Source organism: Oryzias latipes, chromosome 3 (genome assembly GCF_002234675.1).
Source record: "Oryzias latipes chromosome 3, ASM223467v1".
In the NCBI taxonomy this organism is placed as follows: domain Eukaryota; kingdom Metazoa; phylum Chordata; class Actinopteri; order Beloniformes; family Adrianichthyidae; genus Oryzias; species Oryzias latipes.
The window spans coordinates 16809561-16832488 of NC_019861.2; the positions used below are offsets into that span (position 1 = coordinate 16809561).

A 22928-nucleotide genomic window follows, 5' to 3' on the forward strand; every position below is an offset into this window, starting at 1 on the left:
CACATTCATAACTCTCACGTTCATTTATTGGACTCTATGTACAAAACACATAGAATGTGTGTTGAAAGTTTAACCACTTAAACTTTGACCGCTCTGATTTGGTACTGATCAGTGGATGGTGTTCTTTTCAAAACACTTAAGTGCCAACCGGTTGAAGATCAATCATGAAGGAGAAATTAATAATTTTGGTTTGGGTTCAGACAGAATTATATGACACCAAGACTTTAAAATATCCGAATAGAGCTGTGAAAGAAAAAGCCTGGAGCAAGATTTACAAGATTTGCACCGCTTCAACATTTTGGAACAAGCCTCTTTCATCTGTGAATACATGTGCTAGTATCTGATAGCGAAAAGTGTAAAAAATACCAGCAGTTTGAGGAACTGAAACTGCTGGTATTTTTGATAATAAATACTGCTGGTATTTATTATAAACCTTTTGAAAGGTTTATAATAAATAGTTGGCAGGATTGACAGATGAAGATAGATTTCAATGTTTTCTCTTTGCCCACACCATCAAAACAGCATTGGCTAAAATAATTCAAATAATTACGAAAATAAATATTAAAAAAATGTCCAACAAACCAACAAATCAGTGAGTTATGAAGTCCTTCTCCATGTTTCATGGTATACATTTATTATACGGTGATATCCCTTTTTAAAAAAAAACATTTCTTTAGCTTCCTTCAGTGGATGTTTTCAAGCTATATGATGCAGCTCAATTTGCTTTAGAGGTTTTTCATCCTCTTGTGTTTCCAAAAAAATGTATTAACAAATTGATTGATTAAGGGATTGTCTGCTCGTTCTTGCAAAAAATAAACTAAACTAAATGTAGTTTTCTTAGGCTTGGGAAGCACATCAGGAATTAAAAAGACACAGATTTGCTGTGGTTCAGTCACCAAAGCCTTTTCTACGTGGGTCAAGCTGAAGCAGGTCAGCTGTTGTATAGTTGGAGAAATGCGTGGTGGCCGATGTGACCACATTCAGAACAAATGCTTCTTCTGCCGTTCTGTGCGGAGATCGTAGTGATTCTACCACTAACTTTATGCCTATTTTCCCCCACTTGCCTGTAGGTGAGAACAGAGAGGAAGCTTTTTACTCCCATGCACGCCTTGCTACTAGAGACAAATGCTCTCTTTGAAATACACAGAGCAGCTGTTAATTTGTCACTACAATGCATTTCAGTCTCTGTTGTAATAAATGACATGTGAATTGTGGAAACATTAGAGTTGGTCATGATTTGGTTGGTTCGAAACCTGCAGGCGGGCGTAGCACGATGCCGAGAGCCTAAAAAAAACATATTTTTCAGACAATGTGCCTGAGCATTTGTCACGTTGTTAAATTTGGCAGTGTCACTGCAACAGCTTTGGAGGCTGCTTTTTCTTTATTACTGAGGATCACCTTCACTGTGCTTTATTACGGGGTAAAAGTTGTCTACTTTGTACCACGAGTCTCTGCAATACATAAGCCTGCAAGACACAGATTAAAAGTTTTAATCAATAACTTTGGGTCCAAGAGTCCTCATACCCATTTTTCTAAGGGGCATTGGATGATATAAGCACTATCTTTTGTCTCATGGGGTCGTTTCAATTGTTCTTTTCAGTCAAGCAAACATGAAAAAAACACATCTTGAAGAGAATGTTTGTAAGAAAATTAGCACAAGGTAATATTTGTAAGTTTACACATATGTGACAACTTAAATGTATAACAAGAGTGCTAATCTTACATGATCAAAGTATAGCAGCAAAAAAAACCAACATAAAATAAGGTTTTAATTTGCATATATCTAACATTAACTTCCTCCGTTCTCTGTAAATACATGTTAAGTATCTCAATATAAGCATCTCATTCAGGTCAGCTGTGGCTAAATAAGAAAATATTCAACAGAAAACTCAAACAAAAAGAAAAAAATCTTCATAAAACAATGTTACGGATGCCAAAACCAGTAAGTTAACAATACAGTACTTTCCAGGGAACTGCATCCTGTATTTGCCTGTGAGTAAGATACAATCAGTAAAATTATCTGAAAATATATTTATTTTCCTCTTTGCGGTGGATGTTTCCAATGACTTTAGAAACACATGAAGCCAACAAAAATAATCTGTGCAATAAAGTTCTCTTCTCAGAGATGATAAAATGTGCAACGATAAAGTGGCTGTAAGACCTGCTGCTTCCTGAAGCTGCGCTGTAATGACCAAACCCATAACAGGAAACAAACCGCCGGGACTGTACAGTCTGCTGCTAACCAGCCTGCTGTAAAACAATGACAAATAAAAAAAGAAAAGGTTTTAGTCTGTTAACATCACATCCTTGCATGCACACAGAACAACTGCCTTTTTTTGTCGGGGGGGGGGGGGGGGGGCCTAACAGGATACAAAACAGTTTTCCTCTTGTCACTTCATTACATAAAGCAAAGGATAATTTCTCTAAAAAGTCAGAACCACCTTACATTTTGTTTGTTAAAAGACAAACGTACTGTACGTTTCTTAGCTTGAGCCAACATAATTGAGGGGGAAAAAAAAGTGTTTTCAGAGGTGTGAAAGCTGGTTCGTTGATGGCACCAACCATTCTTTGGGCGACAAGCAGGATGCAGCTCTGTACTCACTTCCACGGCTACCAAACCACACAGTCAGCCAGTATCAGCACGTTTCCAGGAGGTTGTACATGTCCAGCAAAGGAACAGCAGTGTAACTTGCTGATAAACGTACTGCTGTGGAACAGTATAGGAGTCAGTGGTCAGTCCACACTGTATTATCTCAATTGAGTCTGCGTTGCCCAGAGTAGGAGAGTTAGGGCAGACATCACCAGCGGTGTGGAGGGTCCACGAGAAAGAGACTTGCCTGCAGCGGCGGCTGCAGCGCGTTCGTCGCTTCTGTCAGTTCCAATCACAGGAGCTTCTGTTCCAACAAAAATTAACTCTGTGGTGCAGCTATCAGTGCAGCCACTGCCACTGCCGGAGCTGCTGCCCTCATCACCTGCAGTGACAAATCCACATAAAATCACCACATGAAACAAAGGGTAGAGCAGAAGAAGACAGAGAAATGACAACATCTATTTAAATCTATTCAGTCAAGGAGCAACATGTTTACTTCTCAGACCTCTAATTGGTCAAAAGACGGCCTTTTTGTCACTTATTCTCACTGGCTTATGCTTGATATAGTCTGATTTTTATGTTGTTCTGTAAATATCCTCAGCTTTGGGTTTTATTTTTGTCAGTTTGAGTTTGTGAACTTAATGTATTTCAGTTCATTTGACGTCAAGACGTTTTTGTAAATAAATCCAATCATTTTGTCAGCAATATTTAAACTTTTTTCTGAAATGTATTATATTTTTGTTTTTTCTTTCCTAATCGGAGGAGGTTTGTTTTAAAAGGTTCACCACCTTTTTTTGTGGTTAAACTTGTGTTTGTATTATATTATTATACCTATAATAACTATGTGGCCATAAAACCATGTTTGTCATATCAAACAGAAGTTTGTTATATGAAGAACAGTTTAAAAATTTACCTTGAAAAATGACAAAAACCCATTTTAATTACAAGTTACATTACATAAAATTCACTTGTTTAAATAGCCAACTATTTTTTTGTGCATTTTATAATGAAATTGCTGTTGGCTTTTCTTGTCTAATTTTTTTAACATCGAATTACCACAATTTTAAGCAATTTTGTGCAGATAAACAGTAAAAAAAAGACTAAGTAATGATCATCAGTTTCCTTAATGTAACAACTCTGCTATTACTAAGATGACCAAAGATGCTTCGTAAATTGGCTGTTACATTCTAAAAAAACTATAATATGTATTCAAGTGGTGGTTAGAAAGCAAACACAACCTAGTACAAATTTACATATCTATTTATTGGCAGTGAATATTCAGCCACACACTCCTTTTTTTTTCTTTTGAGGCAGAGTGTTCTTTCTATCGTGTCAGCTCCAACAATTTAAGAAAAAAAACCAGAAATGACTGTTTCTGTCATGGCAACATTTAACTTGAACATCCTGTTCACGGGGTTGGCTGCCTGTCATTTTGTCGTGTCACCACACCTAGAGCTATTATTACTCTAACAATGTCAGGCTTGCCTCAGTGGCATTAGTGACAAGCTGTGGTGTGAATGACAGTCGAGACCTTATTGCTGGTATTTGTGTTTCTGTGGGCGTCTTGTGGTGTTGTGTGCGTCGTCCAAAAGCTGACATTTAATGAGAGGAAGAGATAAGACTAAAAACGCTTACTGGAGTCTTGGAAATAAATGTCATTTCCATTGTAGGCATTCTTTAGCTTGTTGGTCATGACACGGAGAGCCATGATCTGTTGCCGAATCAGCGTGTCAGGTCTGGTGATATCTACATCCACCTCTGGATTGTTTATCTGGTTGGTTAGACCCTCCTTCACCACTTCAGGAAAGTATCTGAAACAGAACAGAATTATTTACTAAGCATCTGTAACTGTGTAACAAATAATTTCACTGCTTAATTGATCTCATTCAGCTGCTCCTTTTACTGGTCACCACAATGCTTTCTACATCTGCCTCCATCTATACTCTTTTTTCCTCCTTCTCTACACCAACCACCCTCACGTCCTTCTTCACCGTAGCTCCAACCTTAATACCAGCACATGTCGAAACTATCCCAATCTGCTTTTCCACATTTCTCTCCAATACATTTAACATAACAAAAATAACAAAAATTCTTGTTTGCACCAAAACAAATGTGAAACATATGTATCATCGACCTCACATACTTAACTCAACTCATATGTGATCAACTCTAGAAAAATCCTCAATGTATTTGACTGTTTTTGAAAAGTGACAGATGTGTCAAAGTAGCTCAGATTAAAGCAGACAGAATCACAAGGGATAGAAAGCCTGCTCTTTAATCAACGAAGATGAAATCAGACAAAACGTAAGTGTGCAATAAATAAACTTCATTTGGCAATTTCTTAGGTGGCTGAACCTGATGTAGAGAGACTGACTAGCGTGGCTGAAGCCTTTAAAGGTTTTCGCTTTGCCTAAATTTCATATAAATCACTGGGAAAAAGTTTGTCATTCATAGTAAAAGGGTTGTGACTGCAGTTACAACAATAATGTTCATAGTTTTGCACTTTGTGACACATAAGTAAAATATTCTTCAAGCTTAAAGCAATGCTAATTTTAAATGACTTAAAAGTCCCACTCTGATCATTTTTTTTAATCTTTTTTAGAAGCATTTCCAGTGGCCTTTTTATTATGATTATACTGTTTTAGACACAAGCCTGTGCTGTTTTCTAGGACAAAGTTTTTGCAGAGCAGCAGAAATTCATCAGAAATTCACTTCTGAGTTGTGGGCGGGACCATTGGTGCGTAGAAACCCCACCCACATTTCCCATCATCAATTTGTTCACGGGCTCTCACGCTAGCTTACAGCCCCTTAGCTTAATTTTCTTAATAAATTATCTCTATTATCATAAAAATGAACATGTTAACGAACATGTTAAAAACACCAAAAACATGGCTTTCATCTGAGTTGGTCTTTAAAGTTGTGACAAGAGAATCGGAACATTCCACAAAACACTGCGCGCACAGTTTGAAGCATCAATTAACCATGTTTAAAAAGTGAACTGGCACAAACATATTCTTTTATAGCACCATGTGGTGATTCTTTTTTAATTGTATTCTTGGAAGGGAACAAAACACTGGAGTGATGTGATGGAGAGTGCTCCCTGCCAGCATCTCCCGCTCACTGTCAGCGAGCACAGCTCTCATACCAATCTACTGTACGGCTCGGTGTTACTTTACAAGCTGCATTGGTGACAAGCAGTGTTAGAAACTCCATAGTCCTCAGAGTATTAGAGCTTATACACAGCAGAGGCTGTCCATGTCAGTACTTGCCATTGTGCTCACAGAGAGAGTTGATCTGGGAACAGAGTGTGGTTATTTTAATACCTGGCAGGGAAAATGTGATAAGAGGAGAGCAGAGTTACTTTTCCTGCAGTTATCAAGCTCTCACCTGCCCTTCGTGTGGCTGTTCCAGCACTGCTCCTCGTCAGGCTGTGTAAGTTTCTCTTTCGAACAGATGTCATTTGGCAATTTGGACCAGACCCTCTTGGACTCCTCCAATCTTTCCTTGATGTCATTTACCTGCCGTTGACCGAAACAGAGGGAGAAAAGTATTACACTTCAAACATTCAAAAAGCTAAAAAGCTGAGGAGAAAGTGGGTTAGAAAATTGGAAAAAAACCTGAAACATATTTATTCATACAGTTTTTGGCACTTCTGACTAAAGTAATATTTAATCCTGTGGATGATCCATACAAATGACATCCATCTGTTATCGTTCATGTGTGCGGTTGGGGTCACTGGGGCAGCGCCCTTGATAAGGAGTCCCAGAATTTCCTCAGCCCCTCCTCCTTTTCCAATTCTTCCTGGGCTGAGCTAGATAATCTCTTCTGGGTCTGCCACAAAGCCTCCTCCCACCGGGTCTCCCCCCAGTTGGGCATGCCTGTAATGTCTCATTAGGAAGGCGGGTGGTATTCTTGCCAGATGTCCGAACCACTTTAACAGGCTTTCTCCAGTGTGCAGGAATAACAGCTCTAGTCCAGAGTTCCCCCCATGTGGCTGAATTTAACACCTTATGTGTTCTGGGGATACTCAAGCCATCCTGCAAACAAACCTATTTTCTACTGCATGTAACCTCAACATCATTTTTAACTCATCTCTCTTGGCAATGGATGGGGGCAAAGACCTCATAGACTAATTGGTAAATTAAAAGTTTTCCTAAAACTCAACTCCTTCTTCAGTGCAACAGACCAGTACAAAGTCTGCATTACTGCACCAACCCATCAGTTCATCTCCATATCTTGATCCTTTCTTCATCTGTCATCTCATGAACACATCACTAAAATATTTTCACTCTGGGATGTGACTTAGAGGAAAATGCCAGTATTTTTTGGATAAGAGCAATGGCCTAAGATTTTGAGATTTTCATTCTCCTCAAAGCTGCTTCACACACAACTACAAACTGCTCTGAAAACTAAAAAGCACCACATCATCCACAAACATCAGAATACAGATTCTTAAGCTCTCAAAACCAAACCCAAAAATGTTTGCCTGCAATTCAGAATTCTAGGAATTCTGAAAGGTTGAGAACAAAACCTGGCTATGTGAACCAAGCCCATGCTCTGTTTGAATAGACATTGAATGACCTCAACAGAAATGTATCTCTGATTCTCAAAGCGGCAAACCTAAAATATCCAGTAGGACACAGTGACGTTCCTTCTTTTGGTCCACCAACCACATATGATGTGGAGATTTTCAAGACCACTCAAGGATCCTAGCAGGGCTGAGACCTGTTCTAGTGTTACATGGCCTGGAAAAAACACTGTTTCTCCTGAACCTGAGGTTTAATAATAACCAGACTATTTGCTCCAGTTGGGTTTTTACTGGGGAAGTACATCTCCCCACTAATTAGAACACATCATTTGATTCCCTTTTACTAAATAAGAAACCAACGACCCCCTCTACTAATATTAAAGTGTTGCTCTCAATGTTCATGCAGTGCTGCTGCTTCAGAGATGTGTCTGCCAAGACCGTTGTAAAACATCTACAGCCTTGAGATGATCAATACAGACCTCTTCTACTGCTGAAAGACCTAAGTGACCCCGTAAATGGTGTCCCAGCTCCCAAGTCCACAGCCTTGGTGTAATAGTAAGGCTAAGAAGATCTTTGTAGTATTATTTCCACAGTTAAAAATGGCACAACAGTCATAGTAATAGTGTGATCTCTGCTGAGGAGCTAGACACTCTCTTTGAACCACAATTAAAGATTTTTTTTTTTTGCTTCCATCAATACTCTGTTCATCTGTGATTCATGTGGCACAGACGGGAGGCTGAAAGCTGGTATTTGGCATAATTCACTACCCCCTACTGATTCCATCTGGACTCAGCAAGAAGTTTGAGCAAGTGATCAACAAACAGAAAAAAAATCTTCTTGCTATGCACAGTAACATATTTAGCTTTACTGTTTTTTTTCACATTATAGTGACACTTTAAGAGACAACGTTCATGTTAAGTTGTAATCGTGTTTAATTTTTAAATAAAAAAGGAATAAACACAGTTTCTAATAAAAAATCCAGATACAAATCTCAGCTCTAATATAACACCTATAAGACAATACTATTAAATGTGTTGGTTTGAAAAAGGCTAATAGCCCTTTCAGCCACTTTGTTCATCTCAAAGCTTCTGGGGCTGGATTGTCAACAAAAAGGCATTAGCAGTAAACTCAAGGAAAAATTATATCTTCTTCTTATCATCCTGTCTGAATAGTTTTTTTTTTGGCCACAAATAATCATTTGCCTCCATCTATCTCTGTCCTCTGCCCCTTTTTGTTTACACCAACCACCTTCATGTAATGAGCTCCTACAATGTTCAAATATCCAAATATTCAAGAAAAGGTATAAAGAAACTTTGATTTCACAATATGAAGATAAGAGGAGTTAAGGATCAACAGGTGTTTGAAAAATTCCAAATACATGTGTGAACTTGATGGTGGGGAAATAATCAAAGCTCTTTTACTTACAACCAGTTACTATTAGATTGTATAATGTGCAATAATGATGACTGAAATGGTTTAAATTACAATCAATAAACTTTTGATTTTCTTTACTTGTTCTGCAAAGCGTAGCAAAAATCACTGGTTGTATGTGATAATGTGTTTTAATGATAATCAATGATTATTACATATCAGTTACTGTTACTGAAATCATGAATGAATGTTTTCTGGATATAATTAATCATTAATATGCACTTGATTTTGTAATTGATCAGAACCAGATTATGAAAGCTATGAAATATATAAAATGAATTGACTCAGTAGGGGTGGGATTAAACAAGCTCACTTCTTCCCACTCCTTTTCAAGCAATAAATCAAGCTCAGCATGTCTTTAGTTAATGATCACTGTATTTAATTAAGCAAATGTGAATTGTTTTGTTTTCTGTTTTTATTTATTTATGCATTTCATCATTTCTGTAATGAGTTTGATCAATCTGTCAATTTTATTGCTTTTACTACAATACTTGCAATAATCAATCAATCAATCAATCAATCAATCAATCAATCAATCAATCAATGTATTCCTTCACTACATCCACGAATCTCCACTCTTATCTTCAAGGCCTCTTTCCTGGTAGCTTCAACCTCAGAATCTTTTTGCCAACATAATTATTGTCTTTCCACTCAACATGTCCAAATCATCTCAATCTGGCTTTTCTGGAATAATTTCCAAAATATCTAACGTGAGCCATCCCTCTGATGTTTTCATAGTATGACCGGAAGACAACTTCAACATCTTCAGTTCCGCCTTCTGTCTCTTTCTCAGAGTCTATAAACAAACAACATGGCTCCTCTCACCATAGTCTTCTACACCTTTCCTTTCATTCTTTTTGAAATTCTTTGATCACACATCATACCTAAAACCTTCCTCCACCTGTTCCAACCTGCTTACACACGCCTCCTCATCTTATTCCCACACTCTCCGTCAGCACTGTAAAACCTAAGCACTTCAAGTCCTCCAACTTCTTCACCTCTGCTCCCTGTAACCTCACTGATCCACTTGAGTCCCTCTGATTTACACACAGATACTCTGACTTACAGTGGCTGACCTTGTGGACACTTGAAGAACCTGTAAACACATTTCCACGCCTGTCCTTGATCACATGCTTTTCATCTTTGTTTTTCTGCTTTGACAACCTGTACAGACCTTCTTCTTCCTCCTTTGCATCCAATCTGTCAAGCAAGGTTCTCATTCACCCTTTGCTTGGCTTTTGCCACTTCCAAGTCCACCTAGAGTGGCATTTTCTTGTAATCTTCTCTGCTTTCTTCTCTCTTCTCAGTTTCCCATTTTTTCTTGGTTAAGCCCTTGATGCCCATTAATGTAAATATGCATCAACCCACTTTGGCTTCAAACTTATCCTAATTTAGCATCTACTTGAAAACAAAAACACAAGTGTTGTTTTTTTATAGCTGGAAATAAATTCAGATGTCAAGGAGTGAACCTTTTTCTCTTAATACACTCCTGAAGTCTTTCATTCAACCACCAATTCTCCTCATCTGCTTTACTCATTCCAGAGGAGACACCAAGTACCTCTCTCTGACTTTAGCTCAAGGTGTCCAGTCATGTGGAAAAACCTCCTGATCTCCCAAAGCCTCGGAGCTCTCTTCTCTTTTAAACTTCTATCACTTAGTTCTCTGCTGTGCCCTCTTCATCTTCCTCATCACCAGTCATCACCAAATACACCACTATCCAATGGTGTCTGGATACACCCTCTCCAGTTACAATTTTGCTGTTGCTGATCTCTTTCAGATTAAACTGTTTGTGATTTGCATGATGATTTGACTTTGGCTTTATGTTGGATGCCCTTCCTGACACAAAAATTGTGTGACACTGGATTGTGTTCTCCCAAGTTTGCATTGACAATCAGGTTATTGTAAAAATAGGTAAATACATTTAAAAATGACAAAAACTTCATAAAAGAAGACTTTAAAAATACTTAAACAAGAAAATGCTTTCCACTGTCACTCCTATGTCTCATAGACATTGTGCACAATGTGTACTGATTCACCTCAATGTACGAGCAGAAAGTCAGGTCAACTGGCTTCAGTTTAATAAAGAGTTACAACAAGCATAAAAAGACTGCTTACGCATGGTTCTCCTGTGCAAAAACTAGTGACACAGGTTCATTAGCAATGTTGCATGATATGTAAACAAATATGTCACTCTTGGAACATGATAACATTGTTAAGAGGAGAACTATTTCAATATATTTGGCAACAAGGTGCTGCGTATCAGCATAAATCCTCCATGCTAGTTTTCAAAAACAGTGGTCAACAGATGATTATATCCAGGGCCTCCAGTCATCTCTGAGTTGACCATAAACTCCACTTTGCACCAACATATTTTGCACCAACATCACAGCTCCAAAAATGGAATGACAGGACATTAGGGTTCTCTGAAACAGAAATATCAACTCAATATAAGAACAAAAAATAAAACTGTTAAGATGGGGCCACAGAATGTATAACGGTAAAAAAGGCGTATACTTTGTGCGTTTCTACCTTGCTATAAGGCCAGAAGTCCTTCACAGTAACAGTCACTCCCACACATTCACTCACTGATGGTGGCTCAGTTCCCAAAACCTCCAGGATCAATGTGGGGTTCAGTGTCTTGGCCAAGGATACTTTAACATGGGCGAGCAAAACAAATGTCCTAAACCTTTTGTAAAGTATATTGCTTTTAATCAAATTAAGGCAATCATTAGAGTAAGTTTTAAAAATAACAATTGTATTCAAGTAAATAAAAAAAATTGCTTTGTTTGTGCTGCTAGAGATGGTGGTAGGGCCAGAACCAAAATACACATGTTGCAATTTCATGTCAGGAGACAAACAATTGGATTAGCTTCTAAAGGCACACTGAAACCACCAGGGAAATTGGCATTAACATTTTTGATTAACTGAAGGGACCAAAGTAAAAAAAACTAAATAAAACAGGGAAATCATGTAAACTTAAAAAAAAGTTGTACTTATGCTCTTCAGAGTAAGGAAGTGTGTGTGTCTCTGTGTATGGGTGCTCTGGCTTACTTTTGAATTGAGGCTGTACTAAGATATTCACACACACAAAAAACAAAACAAACAAAAAAAAACAGATCATTTCTGATTGCTAAAATCTGCACATTTCTATAGGCTGGACATGATTAAAAAAATAATCAGTATCTGCCAATATAAAGAGAACAAAACAAAACAAAAAAACTAGACTAATATGTTTAGTGTGGTTGAAGATAAGGAAATGTCAGAGGCTAAGAGAGGAATAACTCTTTATCAGCATAAAAACAAGCAGAAAACAAAAAAAACATGTATTTTGTTTTAAAAAAAAAAAGATAAGCCCAACATGAATACGGAAAACATTTATGACGATAATTAAGGTACTGTACATTCTTATGGAAAAGTTGTAATGCTGGCTTTCTGACTAGAGATCCTGGTGATTTCTTCAGAAGCACAAACTTCAGCTCAAGTTACATCCTTTAACCCAATCTAGGAATGAATAACATAATTTAAATAGAGCTTAAACCACAACTTCTTTGTAAAATGAAGCTCTAAATTAATACCTCCTTTTTATAGTCATTTGATTTAATAAAAATGATAACAAAAAATAGAGATCAAAAGATAACCTTGCATTGGAAAAGTAAGATATTAATTCTCTATGTGTAGTTGTGTGTGATTGTATTTTATTTTTGCAAGAAAACAAATGTGGATGGGTCACAACCTTCTGTGGGAAATTCGATTGCTTTCAGCAGTGTTGTAATTCTGTATATAAATTGTTTTGGACTTAAACCAATTTCGACTGCTTGATTGTTTGTGGCTCTGAAAAGCAGAGACAGTATAAAAAACTGTCTTATACAATTTACAGTCATATTCCAAGAAAAAAAAAACATTACAGTGAGTGCAACGCTCACAGTCAGAGAAGCAGTTGATTCGATTTATTCAGGGTTTTCCACAGAAATTGAAGTTGTTGAGGGCTGCGGAAGAAACTCAGGAAGCAAACAAACTTGAAGAACTGCAAACTTTTTGCTCCTGTTTGCTTCAACCCCATTAATTAACAAGCCAGGAGTGACTGACACAAGTAACGACTTTTATCCCACTCCTCTTTCTCGGTTGGTTGAAAGGTTTTATGAACAGATGGAGCTGACTTGTGTGACATGGAGATGAATCTGCTGACAGACAGGCTTGGTAATGATCCAACATAAACCACGAGGTGAGATCCTCAGAAATAGATGATGAGTGGGAGGGTTTTACTTTTTAAAGTCCCAGTGACATCCAGTCTGCGGGGTGAGTGTTTTCATGTGTTGTGTTACATCTAACAATCCCATATGTGTTAGTGGATGTTAATTTAGGAATCTTCAATTGTTTCCAAAACAATTAGAAAAGGCATTTCTAAAATTAAAATTTGGTTATACTCTAAAAAACTGTGAAAAAAAACCCTAACAATCTGGTCAAAACAAAAAATAGATTTATATATTACTAATACATTAATTATATATGTCATATTTAAGACTTTTAGTCATATATTACCTCAGAAGCTTAAATCTCCATGTCCATTTTTGTCAGTTTACTTTTCAGAACTGTAGTTTGAGAAAACAAAGTCTGTTATAGAATAGGACATTTTAAATCTTCCCCTATGGCAGGCATATCCAAAGTTTGGCTCATAGGCAAAATGCGTCCCATGTTCAAATTCCTACCCGCTCGCATATAATTCGGCAGTAATTTTGGCAAAAAAGTCTTTAGATGTATCTGGGTGGAAATCTGGGTGGAAAAAAAAATGATAGATATGCCATTGAAATAAAATGTTAATTAGATAGCCCATTTGCATTTAATATTAGTAAAATAGTTCAAAAAATGCTGGCCAAATGGTTCTTTGCAAGAAGTTTGGACACCCCTGCCCTATGGTGTTCCACAGTATTATCCAACAATATGTAACATAAATCTTTTCTTGTTTGTTTGAATAATATTTTTATTCTTATTCCCTGCCTCTCCACCTCTAAGCAACTTTTCTTTCAGTGGTTAATAGCTGCTTTAAACCTGATTTGTACTGCTTGTATACTGACTGTAGACAAGCTTTATTAATTTTAATGGAACAAAAGGGAGTCTGTTCCAAAATAAATAAATAAATAAAAATACAGTAAAAAATCAGTTTCTCTCATTTTTGAAAATCTTTAGAGGGGCAATTGATGCATTTGTTTTGCTTCATTTGTGCACTTAATTTGTACAAAGTCATTTTACATTGTTTTGTTATATGAGTACATTTAATTAGATGCAAAAAAAGCAAAACCATCAAAACTCATCAGTAATTAAAGCTGTCAATGGCGGTGATGTGATAGATCAATGCAGTTCTTGTGTGGTCATCTGTCGGGTCAGGATATGGGTCTGTTTGATTTGTTGCTTGGGGCTGGTGGAAAGAGCGATCTGAGGAAGCAACAGCGATTGTGTTATCTCTTTAGAGCCTGTGGTAAAGACCTACTGAGCAGCAACATTTCTTTATCATGGGCCACAGTAGCCCTTAGACATGCACTTCATTGAGTAAAGCCACAGCTGAAGAGGTAGAACACTTTACACAGTTTTCCTCAGGGATCCAAGAATGTGATATATATATATATATATATATATATATATATATATATATATATATATATATATATATATATATATATATAGACTGATCCCCAAAAAGCAAAACATTGTGATGTGCATAGCGAGATGTCCCAATTTGTGTTCTCAAAAGGGTCCCTGGCTTAAAATCAAAATTAGATCTTGATACATCTCTAAGGTAAAAAAGCTATTCTTGTGGTTAATTAAAAGACTTGTCACATGGGGCCACAATCCACTTTTTATAAGTATTCCCCTGATCCATGGCATCAAGGACACAAAATTATGTGATGAGCTGATTTTTTAATAATTTTGTTCAACACTATTGGTTTTTCTGGTGAGGCTTTTATTATTTGTTACGACAGAGTTTTGGGGCCAGTTTACAACATGTGGGGCATTTAAAAAACAAAGAAATTCTGAACTTTTTGGCAACTCAAAATCAAATTATTATCGGTGTAGCCGGCTTTCCGGTCTTTGGTGTTGGTAATGCAGAGTTTCAAATATAAAGTAAATAGCTCAGCGACATATTTGTAAACGGCCACTGCTTTATTCTGCCATTTTCACTCACATTTGTCCACTTACTTCATGTAACTGTCATGTGCACAAGGAACACCAAAGAGGAATGAAAATAGTGTTGCATACATCCCCTTCTCCAAAGGAAACGTCTCGTTTCAAGATAAAAAAAACAAAAAAGAATACAAAATATTAATTAATATAATAAAAAGTAAATCAAACAAAGGAGCTTTCAAATCTTTTTGTAACATTATCAATAAACCTTCATCTTACCAAGTCAATGGAATTTAGTCGGTCTGCTCTGCCGCTGCACAGAATTCCCTTGCTGCACTGTATGCTCACTTTCACCTTTATCTAATAAATTTACAACTTTCCAAATCTTGTAATAGTACTTTTTTTCTTGCTTTTGGTGGCCCTAACACTCCATTGTAATTTCTATATTAGTATGAATTATAATCTTTTTGCTTTGTATATATTTTGTTTACAGTAAACTCTTCACTCTTTATGGGTTTTTACAAGTGATGGGGGATTAATGTGGATAACTAAACTCATATAAGGGGAATTTATAGTTAAAATCTTTTCAAAATGTAGTCAAATAAAACTTTTAATGAAAATAATATAGAAAACCTATGCCAATTTTCATGTAGCGGCTGTTAACGTGCTGTCAGATTCCATTTTAGTCTCGATATTGCATCTTTCTCTACAGTTTACTGTTTTTCAGTTAACACATTAGCTGCTGTTAACATTAGTACTGATTATATCAATCAGAACCAGGGGTTCTTATGGAATAAATAATTAAAAAAACATAACTGTGGAACTATACTGCAGTCTTCTGTAATGTAGGTGCAACAAAAGAGCTGTTCGAATCAGAAAAGAAATAGTAAATTGAGAAATAAAAAGCAAGATTTCCAAAAAATACATACAATTTTGGGTAAGCAGTTGAAGTAAATCAATAGCGCCCTGAATAAATCTATGAGTACAGCTACATATGATATAAATACAGCTACTCTGATGCCACTGGAATTACAGTGTATGGCTGTGAGTATGGGATTGAATGTAAAACACTTTGGGGTTGAAAACGGTAGAAAGGCACTACTTAAGCATATATTATTTACCACCTACTCTGATTATTGAACAGACCTTTTTATCTTTTTGCATTCTAATCCTAAGTAAATGACATCGAACATTCCCTGGACAAAGGTGCAAACAAAATTCTAATTCCTAATGGGGTCAAAAATTATGCAAAAAAATGTGTGTGTTTAAGGTAACCCTCCCCCCCCCCCCACACACACACATAGACACACACATATGTCTTTTCCATTTGCACACACATAGATAAATTAATCAGACCGAACATATCTATGCACATTTAGCATATAGTTTTCACACAAGCAGGGAGGAGATTCTTCTTCTTTATGTTTTCTTCAAGCGCATGTCCAGTTGCAGTTAAGAAAGACTTGATGTGAAATGTCATAGCATTGCAAATCACACAGATCTTGCTCCAGAGTTTTACTTTCACAGCTCTATTCCGATATATGAAAGATTCGGTGTCACATAATTCCAGCTGGCCATACACCATGATTTTTGATTTCTCTTCCATGAACAATTTTCCAACAGAGAATAAAAAGTGACGCCCGCCATCCATATATCATTACCAAATCCAAGTCCCTGATTCGTCAAAGTTTAATTGTTCTAACTTGCAACGTGCGTTCAGTGGCCGTGCATTTGTTCACAGAGTCCAAGAACGGTCATAGAAATTAGAGTGGCAATGTATGAACGCTAGAGTTTTGAACACAGAGGCCCGAAACGTGCATTTACATAGACTTTTCATTGGAAGTGGTTGATGCAACGCGTGTTGTGGAGGGCATGGTGAATGTGGCTTAAAAATGACAAAATGCATGCATTAGTAAATAACTGACATAAGCTGTTTGAACCTATCCATTTTCTATACCATTGCACATCCTTTACGTTTAATTTGTCCTTTTCTTTATTTAAAAAAAAAACATCAACAGAGTTCTGTGAGGGAAAATGACCAATCTGTTAACATCCTCATGTGGACACAAGAAAAAGCAGAACAGAAGTATCGGTAACACTTTATATTAAGATTCCTTAACAAGCTTTGTTAACACATTAACAAGCATTATAAATGAATTTATAGGGTGTTAGTAAGACATTTATTAGTACAATAAGTCTAATAAGGTTTATTAAATTACTTAGTTAACACATTTACAAGCATTATTAGGATGTTTTTAAGATGCTAATGATGCATTTACTGATATTATAGGTGCTTAACAAATGTGTCAGTGTTAATAAGCTTAATAAGATTTATTAACAACCTTTGTTAACAAATTAGGAAGTATTATTATTGTTTGGGGTTCTAGTAAGATATTTATTAGCATTGTAGACGCCTGACACAAGCCTAAGTGTTCATAAGCTTAATAAGTTTTATTAATTAACTTAACAAATTAATAGGCTTTATTAATGTGTCAGATGCTAGTAAGATATTTATTAGCATTATAGATGTCTTGCAAATACCTGAAAGTGTTAATAAGATTTATTAACATCTACAGTCAGACCATTGTCTTCTAAATCCATATTACTAAACTGCTTATAAGCTTTACAAATGTATTAATTAACTTTGTTAATAGTTTATTAATTGTTTTGCAGCACCTCATCTAAAGTGTGGACGTATTTTACCACAAACAACCACAAAGCATAAAGATTGTAAAAAGAACTTTATGACATTAAAACAGACTAAACATACACAAATCGTTCTGGAAAAGATATATAATAATTTAATTAAGACAAATAATTTTTTTTAAAAAACATATATACTGGTGTTGGATGACTAGCATCATAGCTAATTAGGATAAAGTATTAGCATCTATCCTGAGTGAAACATTCATTGCAAATCCCATCACCAGGAGACAATTCTCTGCATTCAATGCCAACTGCATTCAACCACTGTTGCCTTGCTTCAAAGTCCACAAGAAAGTTGCACAAGCCAGTAATTTTTGAAGACCGAAGACAATAAACCTACAGGAGCCATGCTAAAGCTAACACGCTAACCTGCCCATCTATGAATAAAGATGGGCAGGTTAACTAATGTCACCATTGGCTAATGAATCTGTCAATCAAACTCATCAGCAAAACAGGCGTGCTCACTTTCAGCCAATTGAATGGCCTCTTAGACTTTGCTTTCACACAGGTGACGAAAAAAGCCCCGCCCATCTTTGATTCTGTACCGGTCGGTCGTTAGCGCGTTAGCTTTAGCATGGCTCCTGTAGGTTTATTTTACTTTAGATGTTAATAAATCTTATTAACACATCTATAATGCTAATAAATATCTTACTAGCATCTGACACATTAATAAAGCCTATTAATTTGTTAAGTTAGTTAATAAAACTTATTAAGCTTATGAACACTTAGGCTTGTGTCAGGCGTCAATAATGCTAATAAATAGCTTACTAGAACCCCAAACAAAAATAATACTTTTTTTTTTTTTTGTTAACAAAGGTTGTTAATAAATCTTATTAAGCTTATTAACACTGACACATTTGTTAAGAACCTATAATATCAGTAAATGCATCATTAGCATCTTAAAAACATCCTAATAATGCTTGTAAATGTGTTAACTAAGTAATTTAATAAACCTTATTAGACTTATTGTACTAAAAAATGTCTTACTAACACCCTATAAATTCATTTATAATGCTTGTTAATGTGTTAACAGAGCTTGTTAAGGAATCTTAATATAAAGTGTTACCGAAGTATCCTGTTTCCTGACTGGACACAAGCCAGCACAGACGCACTCTTGGTCAGAGACATGCACAAAAGCCTCGTCATGTCTGAGTTACACAGAGGATTTCGGAGAACGTCTAAGTGAAGCTTCAGGGTTCTTACAGGGCATAAAAAGACCTTTGATAACTGGATGCCACTCTAGGAGATCGCTGGCATATTTGATGTGGTAATCCTGTCATGAAGACACCAAAGCTGGTGAGGTTTGACACACAGTCCTGCAGCTCTGACTCATGATGTGGCCCACAGCAAGCTGGCACTGACAACAACATAAGGATAAGACCACATTCTCTCTTGTTATTTTACTCAAACATCACTCTTTTCCCAAAGCAGTGTCACACTGATACAATTCTCTGTGGCAGGCATGGTTCATTTGTTTAACATACTGCATGATGTACTGTGAAGACACTATGTCAAAAGTAGTCAGTATCCATGCAGCTTTTTGAAAACTGCACAAATCCTTCACACCATAAATAGATATATTTATATATATTTATGAAAAAAATGGAAAAGGATGCAGCAATCACAATTCATACTTTGTGTTTACAAAACATGCTTGACAACTATGAAACAAATTTTAAAAATTTAAAGCATTTGCTGTCTTTAAATAAAACACATCTTTGTCACATTCTAACTCCATTTTAGGATAAGCCAAGGAACAAAGACTTGGAGGATCTAATGGTTGTCAATCTTAGTCCATCAATCCTGCTCCCTAACCTTTTTCATGTCATGGACTGGTTTAAAGTCAGACAATATTTTCACGGACGGGTCCGAACAAGGCTGAAGTTGGTGTGTAATATTTAGTTTAGCTTCCGGTTTCTGAAAAAATATTTTTGCTTTCACATTAAAACCGTACTGTGCCATTATAACACTGAGAACTTAACCCAGGCTCAGATAATCTTTCAAAGCAAAAAGATTTTTCATATTTTGTTTTTACATAAATCCTGGATCATTGTGTATTTATTTTTATCACAGGAACATTTTCTGTTCTAGTTTCTTGACAGCTCCCTGTCTAATAAACCCTTAATCTCCCTTTCAAAAGTTTTCTCTGATCAGAAACATCTTCGGTGGGTCTGCAACTTTATTTGATTAAATCTTCATTCTCTGTAAAACGTTTGCGGCTGATTAAGACTTTGTGATGAAGATGAGGATGTCAAAATGGATACTAACAACTGGCCGCTCACTTTAGCAGCGATCGTCTTTTAAGGTGTGATGAATAAATAAAACAAACCGCCGTAAAACTGGCATTTTGTAGATATAGTGATTAACGTGAATCCAACATGTCTGCATCTTTATTATCTGTGAATGAAAAACATTTGAGTATCAGGCAGAGCAGCTTCTGGTACGTGAAAACAATATCGAGGAAAATTCCTGGTTTTGTCTGTAAATAGCAGCTTTATGTTTTTTTGAAGTTGAAGACCCTTATTTGGATTCCTCACTGGTTCTTTCCTTCCCAAAGAAACTTTCCAAATACATTTTTTGTTTGTTTTTCATTAGCTTTTTAGCTTTGGGCTTTTAACTTTGCAATGCAAACAGCTGCTTAAAGTCACATGACGGGTCAAGACAGACGGATGTGTTGACAAGAGAATCCGGTAGTATTCCAAATTAAAACCTCCTTCAGTATCAGAAGATAAACAAACGGAAATAATTGAAGTTTGTGTATGCATTTGTTTATTCTGTCTGCGGCCCAGTACCAAATGGCCCACGACTCTGTACTGGTCCACGGCCCGGGGGTTGGGGACCACTATATTACCTTGAAATCTAAGCACATTTATAATGGCATCTTTTGAAAAGCCCCAAAAAGATAAAATATAACCTACATATTGAAAGAGTTTTTTCACTTTATACATTTCAAATAAACCTGTTTTGAACATGAACATTTTACTATTCTCATTCAGTGTATGACATTCCAACAGTAGCTTTCCTTTTTATTTTAATTGACCTTGTGATTTTTGAGAAACCCAGACTAAAGGTTGTGAGACAGATCTGGTTTTCCCAGCATTCACGCAAAAAAAGTTAAATGTTTATGCTATGCTGTACAGACACAGTAAATAACGGTAACACCACAAGTTTTTAAGCTGATCAAGATGCTCAGAACAACAACAAAAGAAAGTCTGTTCTTGGTTGTGAAGATTTAAAGAATCAATTTCTATTTCCAAAGGATATTAAAATCAAGCAGCTGTTGATGCATTTTTTCACCCCCAGATTGAAAATACATTAGTAGTTTTTTTTTTTTTCCTTTGGGCCTCTTCATGCAGCATTTTAAACAAAACCAAAAACGAGCAGGAGTTGCCTTAAACCTTGTTCAAAAATAAATACTTTTTTTGACAGGACAAAAGCAGGTTTGCTTTTGCAACATGTATAGTGCATAATCCTGAATGCAATGAACAAATGGTGTTTAAGAAACTAAGCAGTGGGAAAAGTCCCTGTGCACTGTGGGGCGGAGCTTCACCAAAAACAACTTGACATCTTAAATCAACGTAAAAGTGAATACTGGGACGGCCATGGCGCGCAGTTAGAGCGGTCAACTGCTGATTGAGAAATTGCAGGTTAGGTTATTGCCTTGCCCGCCCATGTATCGAAGTGTCCTTGAGCAAGAAACTGAACCCCACGTTGCTCCTGGTTGTTATAGGTTGGTGCCAGTGTTTGGCAGCGGAGCTGCCATTAGTGTGTGTAGTCAAGCGCACTACAAGCATACATCATTTACCATTTTACCGGTAAAAATGTATGCAATACCAAAATGATATAGCCTTAAAACAGATGCAACCTCCACATGTAGCCTTTTTAATCCAATGCTTCATCTATTTACAGGTAATCCAAGATAAAAGTGATGTACTTGTTTTAAGATAATAATCTGCTTATAAACTGTCACATTGAAAACAAAGTATTTTATTGAAAAATAAAAAAAACAGCAGAAAAAAGGCTCTTTGCTGCCTTTGCTGTTTAGTTTGTTCTGCCTGGAGTTTTTATTTAGATAAAGTTACACTGTAATTTGCTTCCCCCTGGATTTGCTGATTTTGGGGAGTGGAGTCAAGTGATTGCCAAGCATTCAGAGCGTGCAGCAAGTAGGACAAACTCCAGCAACGCATGTTAATGGCGGTCCAGCAATCAGATAAATTCTAATTAGATCCTAGAACTTACACATGGTACTCCCCCCCTGCTCGTGTTCTAAATTGCAGCTGCTCAGCTGAACCCACATAACAGTGATTTAACAGCTTTCTACAGAGATTGCTGGGGTTTTTTTCTTGCTCCTTACTGTTGTGCTAAGCATTTCTCTTCACATATCAGAAGTGTTTACCCCTGAATGATGAGCAGTGCTATGACTTAGTACCCCGCTCTCTGTCAGTAAGTGCTCAGCCGCCACTATTAAGAACTTCATGCAGAGTCAGGGCAAAGCTGTAACTCACTGAAACAAGGATTAAATGTTGTGATTAGCCTGTGCTCACAATGCTGTTAACATGAGTTATTGTCTAGGGACACACATGGACCACTAATGAGGCCCATCTTAATCGATTTCACAGAAACAACGCAGCTCCTGATAAGTCATTGTGTTTGAAAAGGTTGCATTAGACTCAAATAAAATGTAGAGGATGAATTTATCATTTTAATCAGTAAAATACTGAGGAGGACTCATTGAATCAAGTTCAAGATCCTCCTGTTAACCTATAAGGCCTTACATGGACTGGCCCCATCCTATATGAAGGACCTCATAGTCCCTTACCATCCAATAAGAACACTTCGCTCACAAAATGCAGGACTGCTTGTGGTTCCTAGAATTAGTAAAAGTACGGTTGGAGGTAGAGCGTTTAGCCACCAAGCCCCTGTTTATGGAATAAGCTCCCAGCTCATGTAAGAGAGGCCGATTCAGTTTCTACATTCAAAGCTAGACTGAAAACATTCCTCTTTGGACAGGCTTATTGTCAGACTAGTTAGTATTCAGAGATTATTTAACTTAATGTTAATTTGTTTAAATTAAACTTAATAACAATAACTATTTGTTTTAAAAGGCTGCTAGAAGTTGAAGCTGGGGTAACTATGGTGCACTGGGGTTCTGTCCTCTTTCCTTTTTTACTTCTACCCTTCCTCTCCTCTATTTTTGATCATTATTCATCATTTAGTTCTCCATGCCGCTGTTTGGTGCAGTGCGATTCATGTATTGTCCCTCTTTCCCTCTCCCCTCCTGGGGAGGGGAGAGGGAAAGACTCCAGTTGCCTCATCCGTGCTCCTGTTCCTGACCATGTTCCTGACCGTCTACCTCGCCTTTGCTCCTGCTCCTACACCTGGCTGTGGTTCCTGTCTCCGGCTCGACTCGCGCCCCTGACTGTCCCCCCAACCACGGCTGGATGAAGCTCGTCTGCTGGTCTTTATATATGCAGTTGTAGTGTTAGATAAGTTAATTCTTCTCTAAGAGTTCTGGTAAATCGCCTGTCCGTCCTGGGGGAGGATCCCTCCTTCATG

At 36.9% G+C, this 22928-nt stretch overlaps 1 protein-coding gene across 2 annotated transcripts in view; it reads right to left on the bottom strand.

Moving 5' to 3' along the window:
- Nucleotides 1-834: 834 nt before the first annotated feature.
- LOC101172317 (glypican-6) overlaps nucleotides 835-22928 on the bottom strand; it is a 164190-nt gene continuing 142096 nt past the window's right edge. For both annotated transcript variants that reach the window (XM_011490217.3, XM_011490214.3), the window contains 3 exons: nucleotides 5978-6108; nucleotides 4226-4401; nucleotides 835-2972 (listed from right to left, as the gene is read on the bottom strand). In XM_011490217.3, the coding sequence (XP_011488519.2) occupies nucleotides 2749-2972; nucleotides 4226-4401; nucleotides 5978-6108 (531 nt within the window). In that variant the 3' untranslated portion in view covers nucleotides 835-2748. The remainder of the gene's footprint in view (nucleotides 2973-4225; nucleotides 4402-5977; nucleotides 6109-22928) is intronic.